Genomic DNA, 19,488 nt, shown 5'->3' with positions numbered 1-19,488 from the left:
ACCAGCTCTTCTTTCAGTTAGTCCTAACGAGGAGTCTCGGCCCGAGACGTCGACTGTATCTCTTCCTAGAGATGCTGCCTGGCCTGCTGCGTTCACCAGCAACTTTTATATGTGTTGATGGAGGAACTCAGCAGGTCAGGCAGCGTCTATGGAAATAAATGAACGGTCAACATTTCAGGCTGAGACCCTTCATTAAGACTGGAAAGGAAGGGGGAAGATGCCAGAATAAAATGTTGGGGAGATGGAGTAGGATAGCTGGGTGTTAGGTGAAGCCAGGTGGGTGGGAAAGGTAAGGGGCAGGAGAGGAAGGAATCTGACAGGAGAGTAGAGTGGTCAATCAGAGAAAGGGAAGGAGGATTGGACCCAGGGGAAGGTGATAGGCAGGTGAGAAGAGGTGAGGCCAGAGTGGGAATAGAAGAAGAGGAGAGGGGGAGGGATTTTTTTTTACTGGGAGGAGAAATCTATATTCACACCATCAGGTCAGAGGCTACCCAGATGGAAACTATCCTGAGGGTGACCTCATTGTGGCACAAGGGGATGCTATGGGCCCACATGTTGGAACGAGACACAGCCTCAGAATAGAGGGACGGCCTTTTAGAACAGAGATGAGGAGGAATTTCTTTAGCTAGATTGCGGTGAATCTGTGAAATTCATTGCCACAGGCAGCTGTGGAGGCCAAGTCTTTACGCGTATTTAAGGCAGAGGTTGATAGATTCTTGATTGGTTAAGGCATGAAGGGATACGGGGAGAAGGCAAGAGATTGGGGATGAGAGGAAAATCGAATGGCCGCAATGAAATGGTAGAGCAGACTCGATGGGCCAAATGGCCTAATTCTGCTCCTAAATTATCTGGCCTTATGAGTCAGAAGTAAAATGTTTGGTCACGAGACAGTTCCACTTTTGGTGTATGAGGCAGAGGTGCTCAACAAAGTGCTCCCCCAAATCACAACGGATCTCACCATTGTAGAGGAGGCCGCATCAGGAGTACAGGACACAGTAGATTTGCAGGTGAAGTGTTGCCTCACCTGGAAGGGCTGTTTGGGGCCCTGAATGGAGGTGAGGGAGGAGGTGAATGGACAGGTGAAGCTCTTAGCCTGCTTGCAGGGGTAAATGCCAGGAGGGACGAATGGACAAGGAATCATGGAGGAGGTGATCCCTGCGGAAAGCGGGGTGGGGAGGAGATGTAAAGATATGTTTGGTGGTAAGATCTCTTTGAAGATGACGCAAGTTGCAGAGAATGGTGCGTTGGATGCTCATGGGATGGTAGGTAAGGACAAGAGAAATTCTATCACCCTTAAGGCAGCGGGAAGATGGTGTGAGTGTGGATGTTCAGAAAATGGAGGAGATGTGGGTGAGGTCAGCATCAGTGCTGGAGGAAGAGAAACCCCATTCTTTGAAAAGGGAAGACATCTCTGATGTCCTGGAAAGGAGACCCATATCCTGGGAACAGATGTGGTGGAGATGAAGGAATTAAGAAAAGGGAATAACATTCTTACAGGAGACAGGGTGAGAAGGGTATAGTCAGGATAATGATGGGAAGCAGCAGTAAGTTTATAAAAGATGTCGGACAGCAGTTTGTCTCCAGAGATGGAGGCAGAGAGATTGAGAGAGGTGTCAAAATAATTCCTTTCCCTTCCTCACACCCATGCACACAGAAAGTCCTCTAACAGGCCAGGCATGGTGCATGGATGTGTGGTGTATGGAGGGTATGGGCTAAGAATGGGTCAATGCAAATAGGCAGAATAGTAGCTTGCATGGAGTAGATTGGCCAAAAGATCTATTTCTGTGCTGTAGTTCTTATAACCTTATAACCAAAGGTTAAAGATCTTGGGTCAAGGGAGAAATATTTAAGGGATATCTGAGGGGGATCTTTTTCACTCAGAGGTGGAGCAACCTGCCATTGGATGTGGGTTTGATTTGAATATTTAAAAGAAGTTTGGATAGGTCCATGGGTGGGAAGGGTATGGAGGGTTGTGGTCCTGGTGCAGATCAATGGGACTAGGCGGAATAACAGTTTGACATAGACTAGATGGACTGAAGGGCCTGTTTCTGTGTTGTAGCACTCTATGACTTGAGAGAGGACAGCAGTCTCTATGAGATACCGGCTTTACAATAGTCTCTCCTGCTAATGATGGGACTCCATCATCTTTTCCAGGTACAAAGACTGAGGGTCTGATCGGGGTGTCGGAGTTGATCGTCTCAACATCAGCAATGGGCATCTTCTTCTCCCTGTTTGGTGCTCAGCCACTTCTGGTGATTGGATTCACGGGTCCGCTGCTGGTGTTCGAGGAAGCGTTTTACAATGTAAGGGCAACGCAGAGTTCGGTTACTTACACACACACACACACACACACACACGTCTGCGGAGGGAGGAAGTAAATGTAATGGCTCAGGTCGATGACCTTCCAGGGAAAAGTTAGAAATGCAGCAAGGTTCCAGGGAGGGCAAAGAGGACAACGGGATGGTGTGCGACGGGGAGGAGAGCAAGTAAGACTGGTGGTGTTGTTTCCAGAGCGAGGAGTGGTGGTTAACAACCCCATGGTGCTGCTGCCTGCAGAGAGATGGTGGTTCAGGATCAAAGATCAATTTTATTTGCCGTATTTATTTATGGAAAATTAGGAATTTGCTGTCGTGTGTTGGTCAGGGCACGACATGCCACGTCCATGGTAGCAGTTAGTGCAAAGCTATTACAGCTCAAGGCTTTGAAGTTCGGAATTCAATTCCGGTGACCTCTGTAAGAAATTTAGTGTGTTCTTCCTGTGTGCGGGTGGGTTTCCTCCGGGTGCTTCTGTTCCCTCCCACAGTCCAAATACGCACCAGTCAGTAGGCTGATTGGCCATTGTAAATTGTCCTGTGATTAGGCTAGGGTTAAGTTGCTGGTTTGCTGAGCAGTGCAGCTCGGAGGGCTGGATGAGCCTGTTCAGCGCTATTGGCTAAATCAATAAATAAACAGCATTCAACAATTATAAAAAATGTATAAAAATGTTAAAGTATATGGAATAAGATGTGCATAAATACATCAAACCCAGCATGTAATTACAACGTCAACAGCATTATAAGTACTATGAGTCCAGATGAAGGGTCTTAGCCCAAAATGTCAGCTGTTTTTTCATTTCCATCAATGCCAGACTGGCTGAGTTTCACCAGCATTTCGTGTGCGTTACTCTGGATTTTCAGCATCTGCAGAATCTCTTGTGTTCAGCATTATAAAAAGTGGTTGAAAGTGTTTACAGTGCAGTGCAGTGATGGGGGGTAGCAGATAGAGGGGGTAGGGTGGCTAACCAGAATGGTTGATCAGATTATCTGCCAGGGAGAAGAAACATTTAAGATGGAGTGGTTTTGTTTAAGTAGCCCTATATCGCTTTCCACAAGGGAGCTTTTGGAAAAGGCAGTTTGCAGGGTGGTTAATGTCCACTATGGTTTTTACTGTCCACTACTTTGTCCTGGACACATACAAGTCCTGCAGTGATGGTAGACTGCAGCCAATGAACTTTGCTGCTGACCTGACAATTGACTGTAGTTTTTGTGTATTGTGAGAAGATGCTGCACCGAACCAGACGGTAATGGTTGATGTGAGGATACTCTCTATGATGGCAGTGTAGAATAAAGGCTGATTTATACTTGTGCGTCAAATGTACACCGTAGGTACGGCGTAGCCGCATACCCCACGCTGTACTCTACGCCGAATCCTACGCCGTAGCCTAACGCACACCTCCCCCAAAATGTAACTACGCGTCACGGCGACGCAGACCAAAACAGCTGTGATTGGTCCACTTGGTAGCATCGCATTTCCTCCTACTCTACAATAGCTTCCCATTGGGCGACTGAAGGGCAGGGAAGGAACTCTGGCTGCAATGCTTTCCATAAAGCTTTACAGTCCTCCGAAATTATGGAGGACCCTGTGCTTGATGCCAGTTTGTAGCTAGCTGCTACAGCCTGTTGACTTCCACCTGAAGCTAAAACTCAAAAGGTGATTGCCAGTCTCTGAGTATACTGTGCGTACACTGATGCGAGATAAATGGTTGGAGACGATGAACCAAATTGTCAAATCTACCTGCCAACATCTGAAAATATTTGAAATGCATTTCCTCATCCATGTCTCTCAGTGGCCGGACAAGCACAGAAAATTCACCCTCCTTCAGTTTCAGTCGCCATTGTTTGAAGTTTGAGTTTCTTCATGTTGAGTTTTAACACGAAGAAACTCAACACAGTGGCATAGAAACCCCACCGCCAACTAGCGTTATGGTGGTGAATTGCAGAGTGATGCAGACACACCAACGCACAAGTAGAAATGCTCACAACGGCGCAAGCTAGAATGCACAAGTGTAAGTCAGCCTTTACACGTGTATAGAAACATAGAAACAGAGAAGATGGAATTTTACCAACTGTCACAAGAAGTACATCCTCTGCTGAATCTTTTATTAATGAAGAAGATTTGGTTCTCCCACATGAGGTCATACGAAATAATGATGCCCAGGAACCTGAATGTTGAAACGAGGCTAATTGTAGAGTTGTTGATGATGAGTGGGCGGTGTTTAGCAGAAGTTGAGTCTGGTAAATCAGATTAATATTGTCACATGTACCAAGGTACAGGGAAAAGCTTGTCTTGTATGCTGTTCATACAGAACAATCGTGCATTGGGGTAGAACAATGTAAAACAATAATGGAATGCAGAATCATAAACACAAGAGATTCTGCAGATTCTGGAAATCCAGAGCAACACACACAAAATGCTGGAGGAACTCAGCAGGCCAGGCAGCATCTATGGAGGGGAATAAACAGTTGACATTTTGGGCTGAGACCCTTCATCAGGTCTGGAAAGGAAGGCGAAAGAAAGCAGAATAAGGTAGGGGGAAAGGGACATACCAACTGGCAGGTGATAGGTGAGACCAGGTGATAACTGAGACCAGGTGAGGGGGACAGTGGGTGGGTGGAGGAGGAGGGATTAAGCTGGAAGGGGATAGGTAAGACCAGGTGATAACTGAGACCAGGTGAGGGGGACAGTGGGTGGGTGGAGGAGCAGGGATTAAGCTGAGAGGTGATAGGTGAAAAAGGTAAAAGGCTGAAGAAGAAGGAATCTAACAGGAGAGAGAGTGGAATCAGAATCAGGTTTATTATCACTGGCATGTGACGTAAAATTTGCTAACTTAGCAGCAGCAGCAGTTCAATGCAATACATAATCTAGCAGAGAGAAAAAAAATAAAACATAATAATAAATAAACAAGTAAATCAATTACCTATATTGAATAGATTTTTTTAAATATGCAAAAACAAATTTACTGTATATTAAAAAAGGTGAGATAGTGTCCAAAGCTTCAATGTCTATTTAGGAATCTGATGGCAGAGGGGAAGAGGAAGCTGTTCCTGAATTGCTGAGTGTGTGCCACCAGGCTTCTGTATCACCTACCTGATGGTAACAGTGAGAAAAGGGCATGCCCTGGGTGCTGGATGTCCTTAATAATGGACGCTATCTTTCTGAGACACCGCTCCCTAAAGATGTCCTGGGTACTTTGTAGGCTGGTGCCCAAGATGGAGCTGACTGGATTTACAACCTTTTGCAGCTTCTTTCGGTCCTGTGCAGTAGTTTCCCCCCCCCCCCACCCCCCGCCATACCGGACAGTGATGCAGCCTGTCAGAATGCTCTCCACTGTACAACTACAGAAGTTTTTGAGTGTATTTGTTGACATGCCAAATCTCTTCAAACTCCTAATGAAGTACAGCTGCTCTCTTGCCTTCTTTATGACTACATCGATATGTTGGGACCAGATTAGATCCTCAGAGATCTTGACACCCAGGAACTTGAAGCTGCTCGCTCTCTTCACTTCTGATCCCTCTATGAGGACTGGTATGTGTTCCTTCATCTTACCCTTCCTGATGTCCACAATCAGCTCTTTCATCTTACTGACGTTGAGTGTCAGGTTGTTGCTGCGACACCACTCCACTAGTTGTCATATCTCACTCCTGTACACTCTCTCGTCACCACCTGAGATTCTACCAACAATGGTTGTATCGTCAGCAAATTTGCGGATGGTATTTGAGCTATGCCTAGCCACACAGTCATGTGTATATAGAGAGTAGATCAGTGGGCTAAGCACACAACCCTGAGGTGCGCCAGTGTTGATTGTCAGCAAGGAGGATATGTTATCAGCAATCTGCACAGATTGTGGTCTTCTGGTTAGGAAGTCGAGGATCCATTTGCAGAGGGAGGTACAGAGGCTCAGGTTCTGCAACTTCTCAATCAAGATTGTGGGAATGATGGTAGTAAATACTGAGCTATAGTCGATGAACAGCATCGTGATGCAGGTGTTTGTGTTGTCCAGGTGGTCTAAAGCCTTGTGGAGAGCCATTGAGATTGTCTCTGCCATTGACCTATTATGGTGATAAGCAAATCGCAATTGGACCATGGGAAAAAGGGAAGGCAGAGGGGAACCAGGGGGATGGGCAGGTAAGGAGAAGAGAAAGGGGTAAGAGAGGAACCAGAATGCAGTATAAAATGTAACAACTACAAAGTGTAGCACAGGTAGACAATAAGGTGCAAGGTCATAAAGTAGAATGTGGGGTCATACCAGGGAAGCATTCAGTCATCTTATCACAATGGGGTAGAAGCTGTCCTTGATCCTGGAGGTATGTGCTTTTAGGCTTTTGTATCTTCTACCTGTGGGAGAGGGGAGAAGGGAGAACGTCTGGGGTGGGTAGGTAAAGGTCTTTGACAATGCTGGCTGCTTTACCAAAGTATGAGAAATATAGACAGAGTCCATTAAGGGAAGTCTGGTTTCCACGATGTGCTGAACTATGTCCATAACTTTGCAATTTCTTGCAGTACACAGGTGGAACAGTTGTCGTACTAGGTTGTGATGCATCCAGATAGGATGCTTTCTATGGTGCATTAATAAAAATTGGCAAGGGTCAATGGGTACATGCTGAATTTCTTTAGTTTCCTTGATGCATGATGCACATTTGATAGCTCTGGGCCTGTACTCACTGGAGTTTAGAAGAATGAGGGAGGGAGGATTTCATTGAAACCAATCTAATATTAAAAGACCTAGATAGAGTTTGACGTGGAAAGAATGTTTCCTATAGTGGGAGAGTCTGGGACCGGAAAGCACAGCGTCAGAATACAAGGACATTAAGTTAGAGCAGGGATGAAGAGGAATTTCTTTAACCAGAGTCATTGTGCATATTTAAAGTGGGGATGATCAATTCTTGGGTTTGAGAGGAACAATAAATCAGCCACGATGGGATGTCAGAGCAGTCTTGCTGGACCAAGTGGCCTAATTCTGCTCCTGTATTTATGGTCTTATAGTCTTAATTAGTTCACAGAGGAGCTGTCAGGCAAGTTAAATGTTTACTCTTTTCTCCCCTTTCCTCCCATTATCTGAACCACCCTCCCCTTCCCCACCAATCTCCAACCCAACTCTGCCACCAGTTTAGCAAGAACCGGAACATTGACTATCTCACTGGCCGCGTATGGATTGGGTTTTGGCTCATGTTCATTGTGCTCATCGCAGTGGCCTTTGAGGGCAGCTTGCTGGTTCGATACATCTCCCCCTTCACCCAGGAGGTCTTCGCCTTCCTCATCTCTGCCATCTTCATCTATGAGACCCTGAAAAATCTCAGCATGGTAAGTGCTCACCAAGTCCCTGCCGGACCCGCCTATTCATCCACACCACGCTGCTGGGTGACACGGATTTAGAGGGAAGATTACTGGAATGGAATTGGAAATGAGTGTTGAATATTGAAAGGCCTAAATAGAGTGGGTATGCAGAGAACGTTTCCCATAGTGGAAAGTCTAGGACCAAGGGTGGAGCCTCAGAATGCAAGGATGTCCATCTAGAACAGAGATGAGGAGGAATTTCTTTAGCCAGAGGGTGGTGAATCTGTGGAATTCATTGCAATGCAGACAGCAGAGGTTGTTAGGTTGTTGATTAATAAGAGTGTCATAAGTTAGAGAGAGGAGAGAGGAGAATGACATTTAGAGGGATAATAAATCAACCATGATAGAATGGAGGAGCAGACCTGAAGGGCTGAATGGCCTAATCTGCTCCTATGTCATATGGTCTACAGATACCCGAAGAAAGGGGAGTTTCCTCAGAGCAGAGATAGTTAAGGGGAAATTTAACTGAGGCAGCACAATCACCAAGGGTAAATTGGTAAATTAGTTCATTATTGTCACAATTAACAATGTACAGACTTGCGTACCGTCTATAAAGAATATTTCATTACAACAGTGCATTGAGGGAGAAGGAAGTATGTCACAAGAAAAACATAAATTACGCCCAATTTTTACAAGTAAGAAAACAATTAGAACAAAATAAAATGTCCGTTTTAGAACAAAGTGGTGATAGTTTTGCCATTCTGAGGTGGTAGTTAGGATTATGCCAGTTGGATCAAGAACCAAATGGTTGAAGGGGAGCAGCTGTTCCTGAACTTGAACTTATAAAGATTTACAAAATCGTGAGGGACATAGGTAGGGAGATAGTTACAATCTTTTCCCCAAGGTAGGTTTCAGGTGGAGGGGGGAAAACATTTAAAAGGGAGCTGAGGGGTAACTTTTCTACACAGAGGACAGTAGATTTTAAAAAATGATTAAAAAAATTAGTTTTATTTATCACATTACAGTGAAACATCGAAACATACAGTTTTGCATTAGCAACTAACACAGTTTAATGATGTGCTGGGGGCAGCCGTGTGTGTCGGCTTCCAGCATCAATATGGCATGCCCACAACCCACTAACTCTAACCATATGAATTTAGTATGTGGGAGGAAAGTGGAGCACCCGGAGGAAACCCACAGAGTCACAGAGAGACCATCCAAACTCCTTACAGAGAGTGGCAGAAATTGAACCCTGATCTTAGAGCTAGCACTGTAAGTGTTACTCCACCAGCTACGCTACAGTGCTAAGTTGTTCTTAATCTTGATCCTCAAAAAATCATGAGGGAGGTAGTTACAATCTTTTCCCAGGGTCAAGGAGTCTAAAGTGAGAGGGTATTGGTTTAAGGTGGAGATGGGAAAGATATAAAAGGGATCTGATGGGCAACTTTTTCACACGGTCGGTGTAGGTTTATGGAGCGAGTTTACCAGAGGCAGTAGTTGGGACAACGATACTTATAAGAATTTTGGACAGGTACGAGGATAGGAACACTTTACAGATACAGTATAGGGGCCAAGCACTGGTAAATTGGACCAGCTCAGAAAGGCATCTTGGACAGCATGGACAAGTTGTACCAAAGGGGTTTACTTCTATGTTGTATGATTGTATGAATCTATGCGTTTTCATTGGAATGAGTTGCCTGAAAAAAATCCAAAAAAAAGGAATTGAAGAAATAACAGGAGAACAAAACATTCTGAGGCTCTGAGTAGCGGATAGGGTGAGTAGGATGAGCACAAGTGGGATGGATCTAAAGACCTCTATTTGTGTTTCAGATCAAAAGGTCTTAGTTGGTGACTTACCTTCTCCCTGTTTCCAGGTCTTCTCAGAACATCCACTTCTCAAGACCTACCCTCCTGACACAGGGACAAGGGCCAACTATACACAGGATATGATGGTGCAGATGCAACCCAACACAGCCCTCCTCTCTCTGGTCCTGATGGTTGGCACCTTCTTCATTGCCTACTTCCTGAGGAAGTTCAGGAACAGCCGCTTTCTCGGGGGAGGTGTAAGTATGGCGAGGGGTAATTCTGTGCATCCTCTGCCCTTCCCTCCCCTCCTCTCCTTGTTGCAAACAGAGATATATGGGGACCAACTCACAACGTGCTGGAGGAACTCAGAACTTAAGGCAGAGGAATAAACAGACGACATTCTAGGCCAAGACCCTCCATCAGGATTGGAAAGGAAGGGGCTAGAATCCAGATTAAGAAGATGGGGATAGAGGATGTGATGCTGGTAGGAGTAACACACACAAAATGCTGGAGGAACTCAGGCAACATCTATGGAAGGGAATAAACATTCAACATTTCAGGACTGGTAAGCAAGGGTCAGAAGCCAGAATAAATTGGGGGAAGGGGAGGAGGACAAGTTGACAGGTCATAGGTGAGACCAGGTGAGGAGGAAGGTGGCTGGTGAGGGATGGAGTGTGAAGTAAGAAGCTGGGAGGGAATAGCTGGAAGAGGTAAAGGGCTGAAGAAGGAGGAATCTAATAGAAGAGTAAACCATTGACGAAAAGGAAGGAGGAAGAGCACCAGAGGGAGCTGATGGGCAGGTGAAGAGGAGAGAGGGGGTGAGAGTGGAACCAGAGTGGTGAGTGGAAAAAGAGAGAAGGGTGAATGAGAAATTAATGGAAGTTAGAGAGATCAATGTTCATGCCACCAGGTTGGATGCTATCCAGTGCCCTCAGCTCCTTACTTCATCCCTCTCCCTCAGGCATATGAGGGCAGAGCCTGCAATGATTGTAGTTGGCTTATTATTGTGACATGTACCAAAGTGCAATGGAAAACCTTGTCTTGCCGTCATACAGTGTGTTTCATCACATCAGTGTATTAATGGAAAACAATAGCAGATTGCAGAATGAAGTGTTACAATTGCAGAGAATGTGCAGTGCAGGTCAACAATAGGCTGCATGGTCATAATGAGGGAGAGTGTGAGGTCAAGAGTCCATCTTTACATATTTGGGACTGTTCAATAGTCTTCTAACAGCAGGGTCTTTGAGCCTGGTGGTACATCCTTTTATCTTTTATATCATCTGCCCAATGGGAAGGGGAGAAGAGGGAACATCCAGGATCGGTAGGGTCAATGATTATGTTGGCAGCTTTACTGAGGCAGTGAGAAGTATAGACCGAGTTCATGGACGGAAGAATGGTTTCTGTGATGTGCTGAGCAGTGTCCACAGCTCTCTGGAGTTTCCTATGGTCACATGCAGGCTCCTGGCCCAAAACGCTGACAGTTTATTCCTCTCCATAGATGCTGCCTGACCTGAGTTCCTCCAGCATTTTGTGTGTGTGTTCCCCAGATACGTCACAAGCAGAACAGCAGCCGTACCAAGCTGTGATGCATCCAAATAGAACACATGCCATGACCATGTAGAGGCTGTTAGAAGCTACAGAGGTAAATTCAAGACTCAAAATTGTCTAATGTCATTTCCAGTACACAAGCTTAAATGAGAACAAAATAATTGTTACTCCAGATCTGATGCAGCACGAAAACAAATCGCAAGAAGATAGAGGAACACAATAACTTTAGGTATACAAGGTAGCTTGTATACATAGATTGTGTGTCCATAAAGTAATGCTAGGCACAGCAGCGTCTGTACATCAGAAGACTCTGACAGAAAATGATAAAGTAGTGGTGCTTTGGGGTCTGGAGGGAGTAGGTTAGTGGGTGGAGGTGTTGATCAGCCTTGGGGAAAATATTTGTTTTTGAGTCTGGTGGTTCTGGCATGAATGCTACGTAGCTTCCTCCCTGATGGGAGTGGGACTAACAGTCCAATGATAGGGTGTGTGGGATCCTTCGTGATGTTACTGGCCTTTTTCTAGCACCTTTCTGTATATATATGTCCTTGAAGGTGGTTAGGCTGGTACCGGTGATGCATTGAGCAATTTTGACTACCCATCGTAGAGCATTCCTGTCTGCCGCAGAGCAACTTCTGTACCAGACTGTGACGCAGCACGTTAGGATGCTCTCTACCTGAGTATAGATGTGCATTGTCCAGCACTCTCTCAGATGAGCTCACATTTACCGAAACGTGCTAGGGTTCCACCAGCAGAGGGGTTGATACAGAGTCTGTGTTGACAATGGTGCAAGTGGAAGCCTTGGTTAGGAGCCAAGGTTCAGTTTGAGATGGTGAAAAGGATGCAGCCATGTGTCCTGACCCAATTGGAACTGCCCTATAGCAGTGAAGATCTGTGGATCTTTGGCAGTCTAGAGATGACCTTTTCTCTCTTACAGGTGCGACGGGTTATTGGAGACTTTGGAATTCCCATTGCCATCTTGCTGATGTTAATCGTGGATATCTCAGTCACTGACACCTACACTGAGGTAAAGGGGTACAAGTCAAACTCTGTGTTAACAACCCATTCGAGTATTATTAGAAAATAGAACAAAACAACGCAGTACAGGCCCACTGTGTCGTGCTTCCCTTTTAACCTACTCCAAGATCAATCCAATCTTTCCCTCCCACATAGCCCTCCATTTTTCTCTCATTTGTATGCCTATCTGAGACTCTTATATATACTTAAAGTATCTGCCTCTGCCATCAACCCTGGTAGGACTTTCCACACACCTACCACTCTGTAAAAACCTACTCTAAAATCCCCCTTATAATTTCCTCCAATCACCTTAAAATTATGCCCTCTCATATTAGCTTTTTCTACCCTGGAAAAAAAGCTGCTGACTGTCCACTCAATAATCGCCCCTCATCATCTTTCCATCTCTATCCAATCACCTCCTCCTCCTTCACTCCAAAGAGGAAAACCCTAGCTCACTCAACTTTTCCTCATAGGACATGCTCTCTAATCCAGGCAGCATCCTGGTAAATCTGTTCTGCACCCTTTCTAAAGCTTCCTCATCCTTCCTGTAATGAGGCGACCAGAACTGAACACAATATTCCAAGTATGGTCTAACCAGAGTTTTATAGAGCTACAATATTGTCTCGCACCTCTTGAACTCAATCCCCTGACTCATGAAAGTCAGCACTCCATACGCCTTCTGAACCACCATATCAACTGGTGCAGCAACTTTGGACATGGACCCCAAGATCCCTCTGTTCCTCCACGATGCTGTTGACCTAGCTTTCAACTTTGACCTTCCAAAGTGAATCACTTCACACTTTTCCAGATTGAACATCTCCCACTTTTCAGCTAGCTCTGCACCCAATCAATGTTTCATTGTAACCTATGGCAATCTTCCAGACTATCTACAACACCTTCAGAAGCACCTGCACTTTTCTCTAGCATTTTGTGTGATGTGTGTTGCTCAAAATGGCCTCCAGCCTCTTCTCTGACGTCTGGCATTGTCTCTCACTCCACAGAAGTTGAACGTGCCTCTGCACTTCTCGGTTACCTCTCCCAGCAAGCGGAGCTGGTTCATTCACCCCCTGGGCGAGGACAACAGCTTCCCTCTGTGGATGATCTTTGGCTCAGTTATCCCTGCCCTGCTTCTCTTCATCCTCATCTTCATGGAGACCAACATCACCACGTGAGTACAGACAACCCTCCTCCCCCACCCTCACCTACCCCTACTACCCGCGCTCTTACCCGGCATTCCGGGAGAGAGTCCAGGGTGCTGGTGATGTCTGCCACAGTCAAATAGTCCAGGCTCCTGTACCTCCTCCCTGAAGGCCACATTGAGAAGTGGGTGTAGTCTGGATCGCAGGAGTCCGTGATGATGGACGTCCACCTTTATGAGGTGTCCTAACTGGTGGAGAGAGCTGTATTCATGATGGAGCTGGCCGAACCCACTTTGTATCCTCTTTCCTACATATCCAGTGTATCAATGCCATGACAATTAGCAGGGCAGTACTTTACAAGCATAAGTTAAACATTAAGGATTAAAGATTAGATTAGCTTTATTTGTCATATGAACATTGAAACATACAGTGAAATGGTCATTTGCATCAGTAACCAACACAGCCTGAGGATATGCTGGGGGCAGCCCACAAGTCTCACCATACCTCTGGCACCTAAACACAGCTTACTAACCCTCACCTATACATGATTCCTACTTAACAAGAATAATTACACAGTTAATCATTTGGAAAACTGCAGATGACACATCGAGACACTGTGTGTCTCCTGTCCCGCCATGAGATATTTTCCAGAGAGTACCATGTCTATTAATGACATGAAAAGTTTAAAGATTTTTTAAGTTTAACTTTATCTGTCACATGTACATCGAAATATTGAAGCCCATAGTGAAATGCTTCGTTTTCAATTTTGATGCCTACTCAGCATGTCCACAACTTACTAACCCTAACGTGTACATCTTTGGAATGTGGGAGGAAACCAGAGCACCCAGAGGAAACCCACGCGGTCACATGGAGAATGTTCAAACTCCTTATAGACAGCAGTGGAATTGAACCCTGATTGGTGATTGCTGGTGAAGTAAAACAATGCGCAAACCATGACACTACTGTGCCACCCCTAACCTAGTCCTAAATTAACATAAATTATGTTAAATTATGCATGACAAAATAAACATAATGATACTAGTAACACACACAAAATGATGGAGGAACTCAGCAGGCCAGGCAGCATCTACAGAAGAGAGAAAACTGGACGTTTTGGCCCAAAACCCTTTGGCAGAACTGGAGAAAAGAGAAGAGGAGTAGACTTAAAAGGTGGGGAGAGGGGGAGAAAGAAACATAGGGTGATAGGTGAAACCGGGAGGGGGTGAAGTAAAGAGCTGGGAAGTTGATTGGTGAAAGAGATACAGGGCTGGAGAAGGGGAATCTAACAGGAGAGGACAGAAGGCCATGGAAGAAAGAAAAGCAGGAGGAAGCACCAGAGGGAGGTAATGGGTAGGCAAGGAGATAAGCTGAGAGAGGGAAAGGGGGGATGGGGAATGGTGAAGGGGAGGGGCATTGCCGTAAATTCGAGAAATCGATGTTCATGCCATCAGGTTGGAGGCTACTCAGATGGAATATAAGGTGTTGTTCCTCCAACCTGAGTGTGGCCTCATCATGACAGTAGAGGAGGCTATGGATTGACATATTGGAGTGGGAATGGGAAGTGGAATTAAAATGGAGATTCTGCATCTTCGGGCAGACGGAGCGTAGATGTTCGGTGAAGCGGTCTCCCAATCTACGTCAGGTCTCACTGATATACAGGAGGCCACAGTGGGAGCACTGGATACTGTATATAACCCCAACAGATTCACAGGTGAAGTATCGCCTCACCTGGAAGGACTCTTTGGGGCTCGGAACATCTTTTCCCTGGCCTTCTGAGTTCTCCAGCATTTTGTGTGTGTTGCTTGGATTTCCAGCATCTGCAGATTTTCCGAAGAAATTACAGATGGGGAGCAGTGAGAGTCCTCCCACTTCCTCCAAACTAAAGGTGTAGCTATGAGCACCCGTATGGATCCTAGCTATGCCTGCCTTTTTGTTGGGTTTGCGGAACAATCTATGTTCCGTGCCTATTCTGGTATCTGTCCCCCACTTTTCCTTCGCTACATCGATGACTGCATTGGCGCTGCTTCCTGCACGCATGCAGAACTCGTTGACTTTATTAACTTTGCCTCTAACTTTCACCCTGCCCTCAAGTTTACCTGGTCCATTTCCGACACCTCCCTCCCCTTTCTAGATTTTTCTGTCTCTGTCTCTGGAGACCGCTTATCCACTGATGTCTACTATAAGCCTACTGACTCTCACAGCTATCTGGACTATTCCTCTTCTCACCCTGTCTCTTGCAAAAACGCCATCCCCTTCTTGCAATTCCTCCGTCTCCGCCGCATCTGCTCTCAGGATGAGGCTTTTCATTCTAGGACGAGGGAGATGGCTTCCTTTTTTAAAGAAAGGGGCTTCCCTTCCTCCACTATCAACTCTGCTCTTAAACGCATCTCCCCCATTTCACGTACATCTGCTCTCACTCCATCCTCCCGCCACCCCACTAGGAATAGGGTTCCCCTGGTCCTCACCTACCACCCCACCAGCCTCCGGGTCCAACATATTATTCTCCGTAACTTCCGCCACCTCCAACGGTATCCCACCACTAAGCACATCTTTCCCTCCCCCCCCTCTGCATTCCGCAGGGATCGCTCCCTACGCAACTCCCTTGTCCATTTGTCCCCCCCATCCCTCCCCACTGATCTCCCTCCTGGCACTTATCCGTGTAAGCGGAACAAGTGCTACACATGCCCTTACACTTCCTCCCTTACCACCATTCAGGGCCCCAAACAGTCCTTCCAGGTGAGGCAACACTTCACCTGTGAGTCGGCTGGGGTGATATACCGCGTCCGGTGCTCCCATTGTGGCCTTTTATATATTGGCGAGACCCGACGCAGACTGGGAGACCGCTTTGCTGAACATCTACGCTCTGTCCGCCAGAGAAAGCAGGATCTCCCAGTGGCCACACATTTTAATTCCACATCCCATTCCCATTCTGACATGTCCATCCACGGCCTCCTCTACTGTAAAGATGAAGCCACACTCAGGTTGGAGGAACAACACCTTATATTCCGTCTGGGTAGCCTCCAACCTGATGGCATGAACATCGACTTCTCTAACTTCCGCTAAGGCCCCACCTCCCCCTCGTACCCCATCTGTTACTCATTTTTATGCACACATTCTTTCTCTCACTCTCCTTTTTCTCCCTCTGTCCCTCTGAATATACCTCTTGCCCATCCTCTGGGTCACCCCCCCCCCGTCTTTCTTCCCGGACCTCCTGTCCCATGATCCTCTCGTATCCCTTTTGCCTATCACCTGTCCAGCTCTCGGCTCTATCCCTCCCCCTCCTGTCTTCTCCTATCATTTTGGATCTCCCCCTCCCCCTCCAGCTTTCAAATCCCTTACTCACTCTTCCTTCAGTTAGTCCTGACAAAGGGTCTCGGCCTGAAACGTCGACTGCGCCTCTTCCTATAGATGCTGCTTGGCCTGCTGCGTTCACCAGCAACTTTGATGTGTGTCTGCAGATTTTCAGCTGTTTGTGATTGATAATGACACTAGTTCAAGTTGAGGGAAAGGAAAAGAAACATAGTCCAAGGTATTGTTAAGGTTTTACAGGTCAGTTCAGGAACCTGATGGCAGTGGGGAGGAAGCTGTTGTTGAACCTTGGTGTACAGGTCTTCAGGGTCCTGTACTGCCTCCTTACTAGCAGCATCACGAAGAGGGCATGGTCTGAGTGGCAGGGGCCATCCTGAGACCATACGGCATGGGAGCAGAGTTAAACCATTACAGCCAATGAGTCTACACTGCCATTCCATCATGGCTGATTATTATCCATCTCAACCCAACTCTCATGCCTTCTCTCTGTAACCTTTGACACCCTTACTAATCAATAACCACCAACCTCCACTTTAAATGTACCCATTAACCTGGCCTTCGCAGCCATCTGTGGCAATGAATTCTATAGATTCACCACTCTCTGCTGAAAGAAATTCCACCTCATCACTGTTCTAAGTGAATATCCCTCTATTCTGAGGCTGTACCCTCTGTCCTAGACTCACTCACTATAGGAAACATCCTCTCTCTATCCTTCTCTCCTCTGTCTGGGCTTTTCAATATTCAATAGGTTTCAATGAGTTCCCCACTTATTCTTTTAAACTCCAGTGAATACAAGCCCAGAGCCATCAACTGCTTATCATACATTAACCCTTTCATTACCAGAATCATTCTAGTGAACCTCCTCTGGGCTCTGTCCAATGTCAGCCTATCTTTTCTTAGAGAAAGGGCCCAAACTGCTCACAATACTCTAAGTGTGGTCTGACCAATGCCTTATAAAGCCTCAACACTATATCCTTGCTTTTATATTCTGGCCCTCTCAAAATGAAATCTAACATTGCATTCCCTCTCACTCAACCCGCAAGTTAAACTTTAAGGAATCCTGCACAAGGACTCCAAAGTCCCTTTGCACCCCTGATTTTTGAATTTTCTCCCCATTTAGAGAATGGCCTACACCTTTATTCCTTCTACCAAAGTGCACGACTATACACCTCCCTACACTATATTCCATTTGCGCTTCTTTGCCCATTCTCCCAATCTATCTAAGTCCTTCTGCAAACTCCCTGCTTCCCCAACACTACCTGCCCCTCCACCTATCTTTGTATCATCCACAAACAAATCTCAAGGTTGTATAAAGTATACATACTTTGATAATAAAATGTACTTTGAACTTCTGAACTTTGAACTTAGCCACAGAGCCATCATCCAAATCATTGACATATAACATGAAAAGGAAAGAAATTGCCTCTTGTAAACATCCTCAATGATGGGGAGAGCTGCACCCATGATTTGACTGGCTGAGGTCACCACTTTGTAGCCCCTTGTGCTCCTGTGTACTGTATTGAGGTTTCCATACAAGGACATAAAAAAAGGACAAGTTCTCAAACTGACCTGTAAAACCTTAACACTACCTTGGACTATGTTTCTTTTCCTTTCCCTCAACTTGAACTAGTGTCATTATCAATCACAAACAGCTGAAAATCCAAGCAACACACACAAAATGCTGGAGAACTCAGAAGGCCAGCATCTCCTTTTTACCTTCCCCCTCTCACTTTAAATTCCCCCTAGCATTTGACATTTGTATCCTGGGGAAAAGATTCTGACTGTCCATGCCTCTCATAATTTTATAAACCTCTCTCAGGTCTTCCCTCAGCCATCGACACCCCAGAGAAAACCATCCATGTTTTTTCAACCTCTCCTCATACTCTCCAGATTCAGATAAGAATTTATTTATTACACGTACGTCAAAGCCTACAGTGAAATGTGTCATTTGCATTAACAACCTGCACAACCTCAGGATGTGCTGAGAGCAGCCGGAAAGTGTCGCCACACATTCCAGCGCCAACACATCACGCCCACAACGCTCAGCAGAACAACACAGAACACAACAAGCAACAAACAACAGCAAAAAAAGCCCATTTCGTTCCTCCCACCCACACATGCTGACATGCCCTCTAATCCATGCAGCATCCTGGTAAACCTCTTCTGCAACTATCTTCCTTTAATGAGGCGACCAGAACTGAATGTAATACCCCAGATGTGGCCTAACTAGAGTTTTATAAAGCTGCAATGTGACTTACCGACTTTTATACTCGATGCCCCAACTAATGAGGGCAAACATGCCATGTGCCTTCTTCTTCCACACTATCTATTTGCACGGCCACTTTCAGGAGATAGGACCATAAGAAATCGGAGCAGAATTAGGCCATTCAGCCCATCGAGTCTGCTCTGCCATTCGATCTTGGCTGATTTATTATCCCTCTCAAGCACATTCTCCTGCCCTCTCCCCGTAACCTTTGATTCCCTTACTAATCAAGAACCTACAACCTCCACTTTAAATATACCCAATGACTTGGCCTCCACAGCCATCTGTGGTAATGAATTCCACAGATTCACCACCCTCTGGCTAAAGAAATATCTTTTCATCTCTGTTCTTCAAGGGACGTCCTCGTATGGACTCTGTGGACTTGGGCCCCGACATCCTTCTGTACGTCAACAGTTTTGAGTCGTACACTTAGCCTTGCATGACACTGGGCCCTGACTCCGTTCTGTCAAGGATTTTGTGTTGGCTACCCATGCAACAGTGTCCCCACGTTAAGCAAAATCGTGTACGGGTGTTCTCCATTAAGGGAATAACCCCTTAGGACACGAGTTCCCAACCCATGGTCCATAGTTAATGGTAAGGCTCATTGGCATAAAAAAGGTTGGGAAACCCTGCCTTTGGAGAACATCGTACTTGTCTCGGGTGATCACACAGTTACACCTAGTGGGGTGAGAGAGGAGGTGGAAATGACATTGGGTAAGGGTGTTGGTGGTTGGGTGGAATGGAGGGGCAGGAGATGGGGAAAATGTGGGGGAAGATTGGTCAACAGACCGGCCCCCTTTCCCCTAATACCCTGTT

At 46.0% G+C, this 19,488-nt stretch overlaps 1 protein-coding gene across 4 annotated transcripts in view; it reads left to right on the top strand.

The window, feature by feature from the left end:
• LOC134348271 (anion exchange protein 3-like) overlaps positions 1 to 19,488 on the top strand; it is a 171,736-nt gene that overhangs the window by 131,524 nt on the left and 20,724 nt on the right. For 3 of the 4 annotated variants that reach the window (XM_063051403.1, XM_063051400.1, XM_063051401.1), the window contains 5 exons: positions 2,155 to 2,303; positions 7,426 to 7,620; positions 9,468 to 9,656; positions 11,882 to 11,971; positions 12,963 to 13,129. In XM_063051403.1, the coding sequence (XP_062907473.1) occupies positions 2,155 to 2,303; positions 7,426 to 7,620; positions 9,468 to 9,656; positions 11,882 to 11,971; positions 12,963 to 13,129 (790 nt within the window). The remainder of the gene's footprint in view (positions 1 to 2,154; positions 2,304 to 7,425; positions 7,621 to 9,467; positions 9,657 to 11,881; positions 11,972 to 12,962; positions 13,130 to 19,488) is intronic. The other variant, XM_063051402.1, reaches the window with a different exon arrangement.

This window comes from Mobula hypostoma, chromosome 6, assembly GCF_963921235.1.
Source record: "Mobula hypostoma chromosome 6, sMobHyp1.1, whole genome shotgun sequence".
In the NCBI taxonomy this organism is placed as follows: domain Eukaryota; kingdom Metazoa; phylum Chordata; class Chondrichthyes; order Myliobatiformes; family Myliobatidae; genus Mobula; species Mobula hypostoma.
This window is presented reverse-complemented; position numbering and strand designations above follow the sequence as displayed.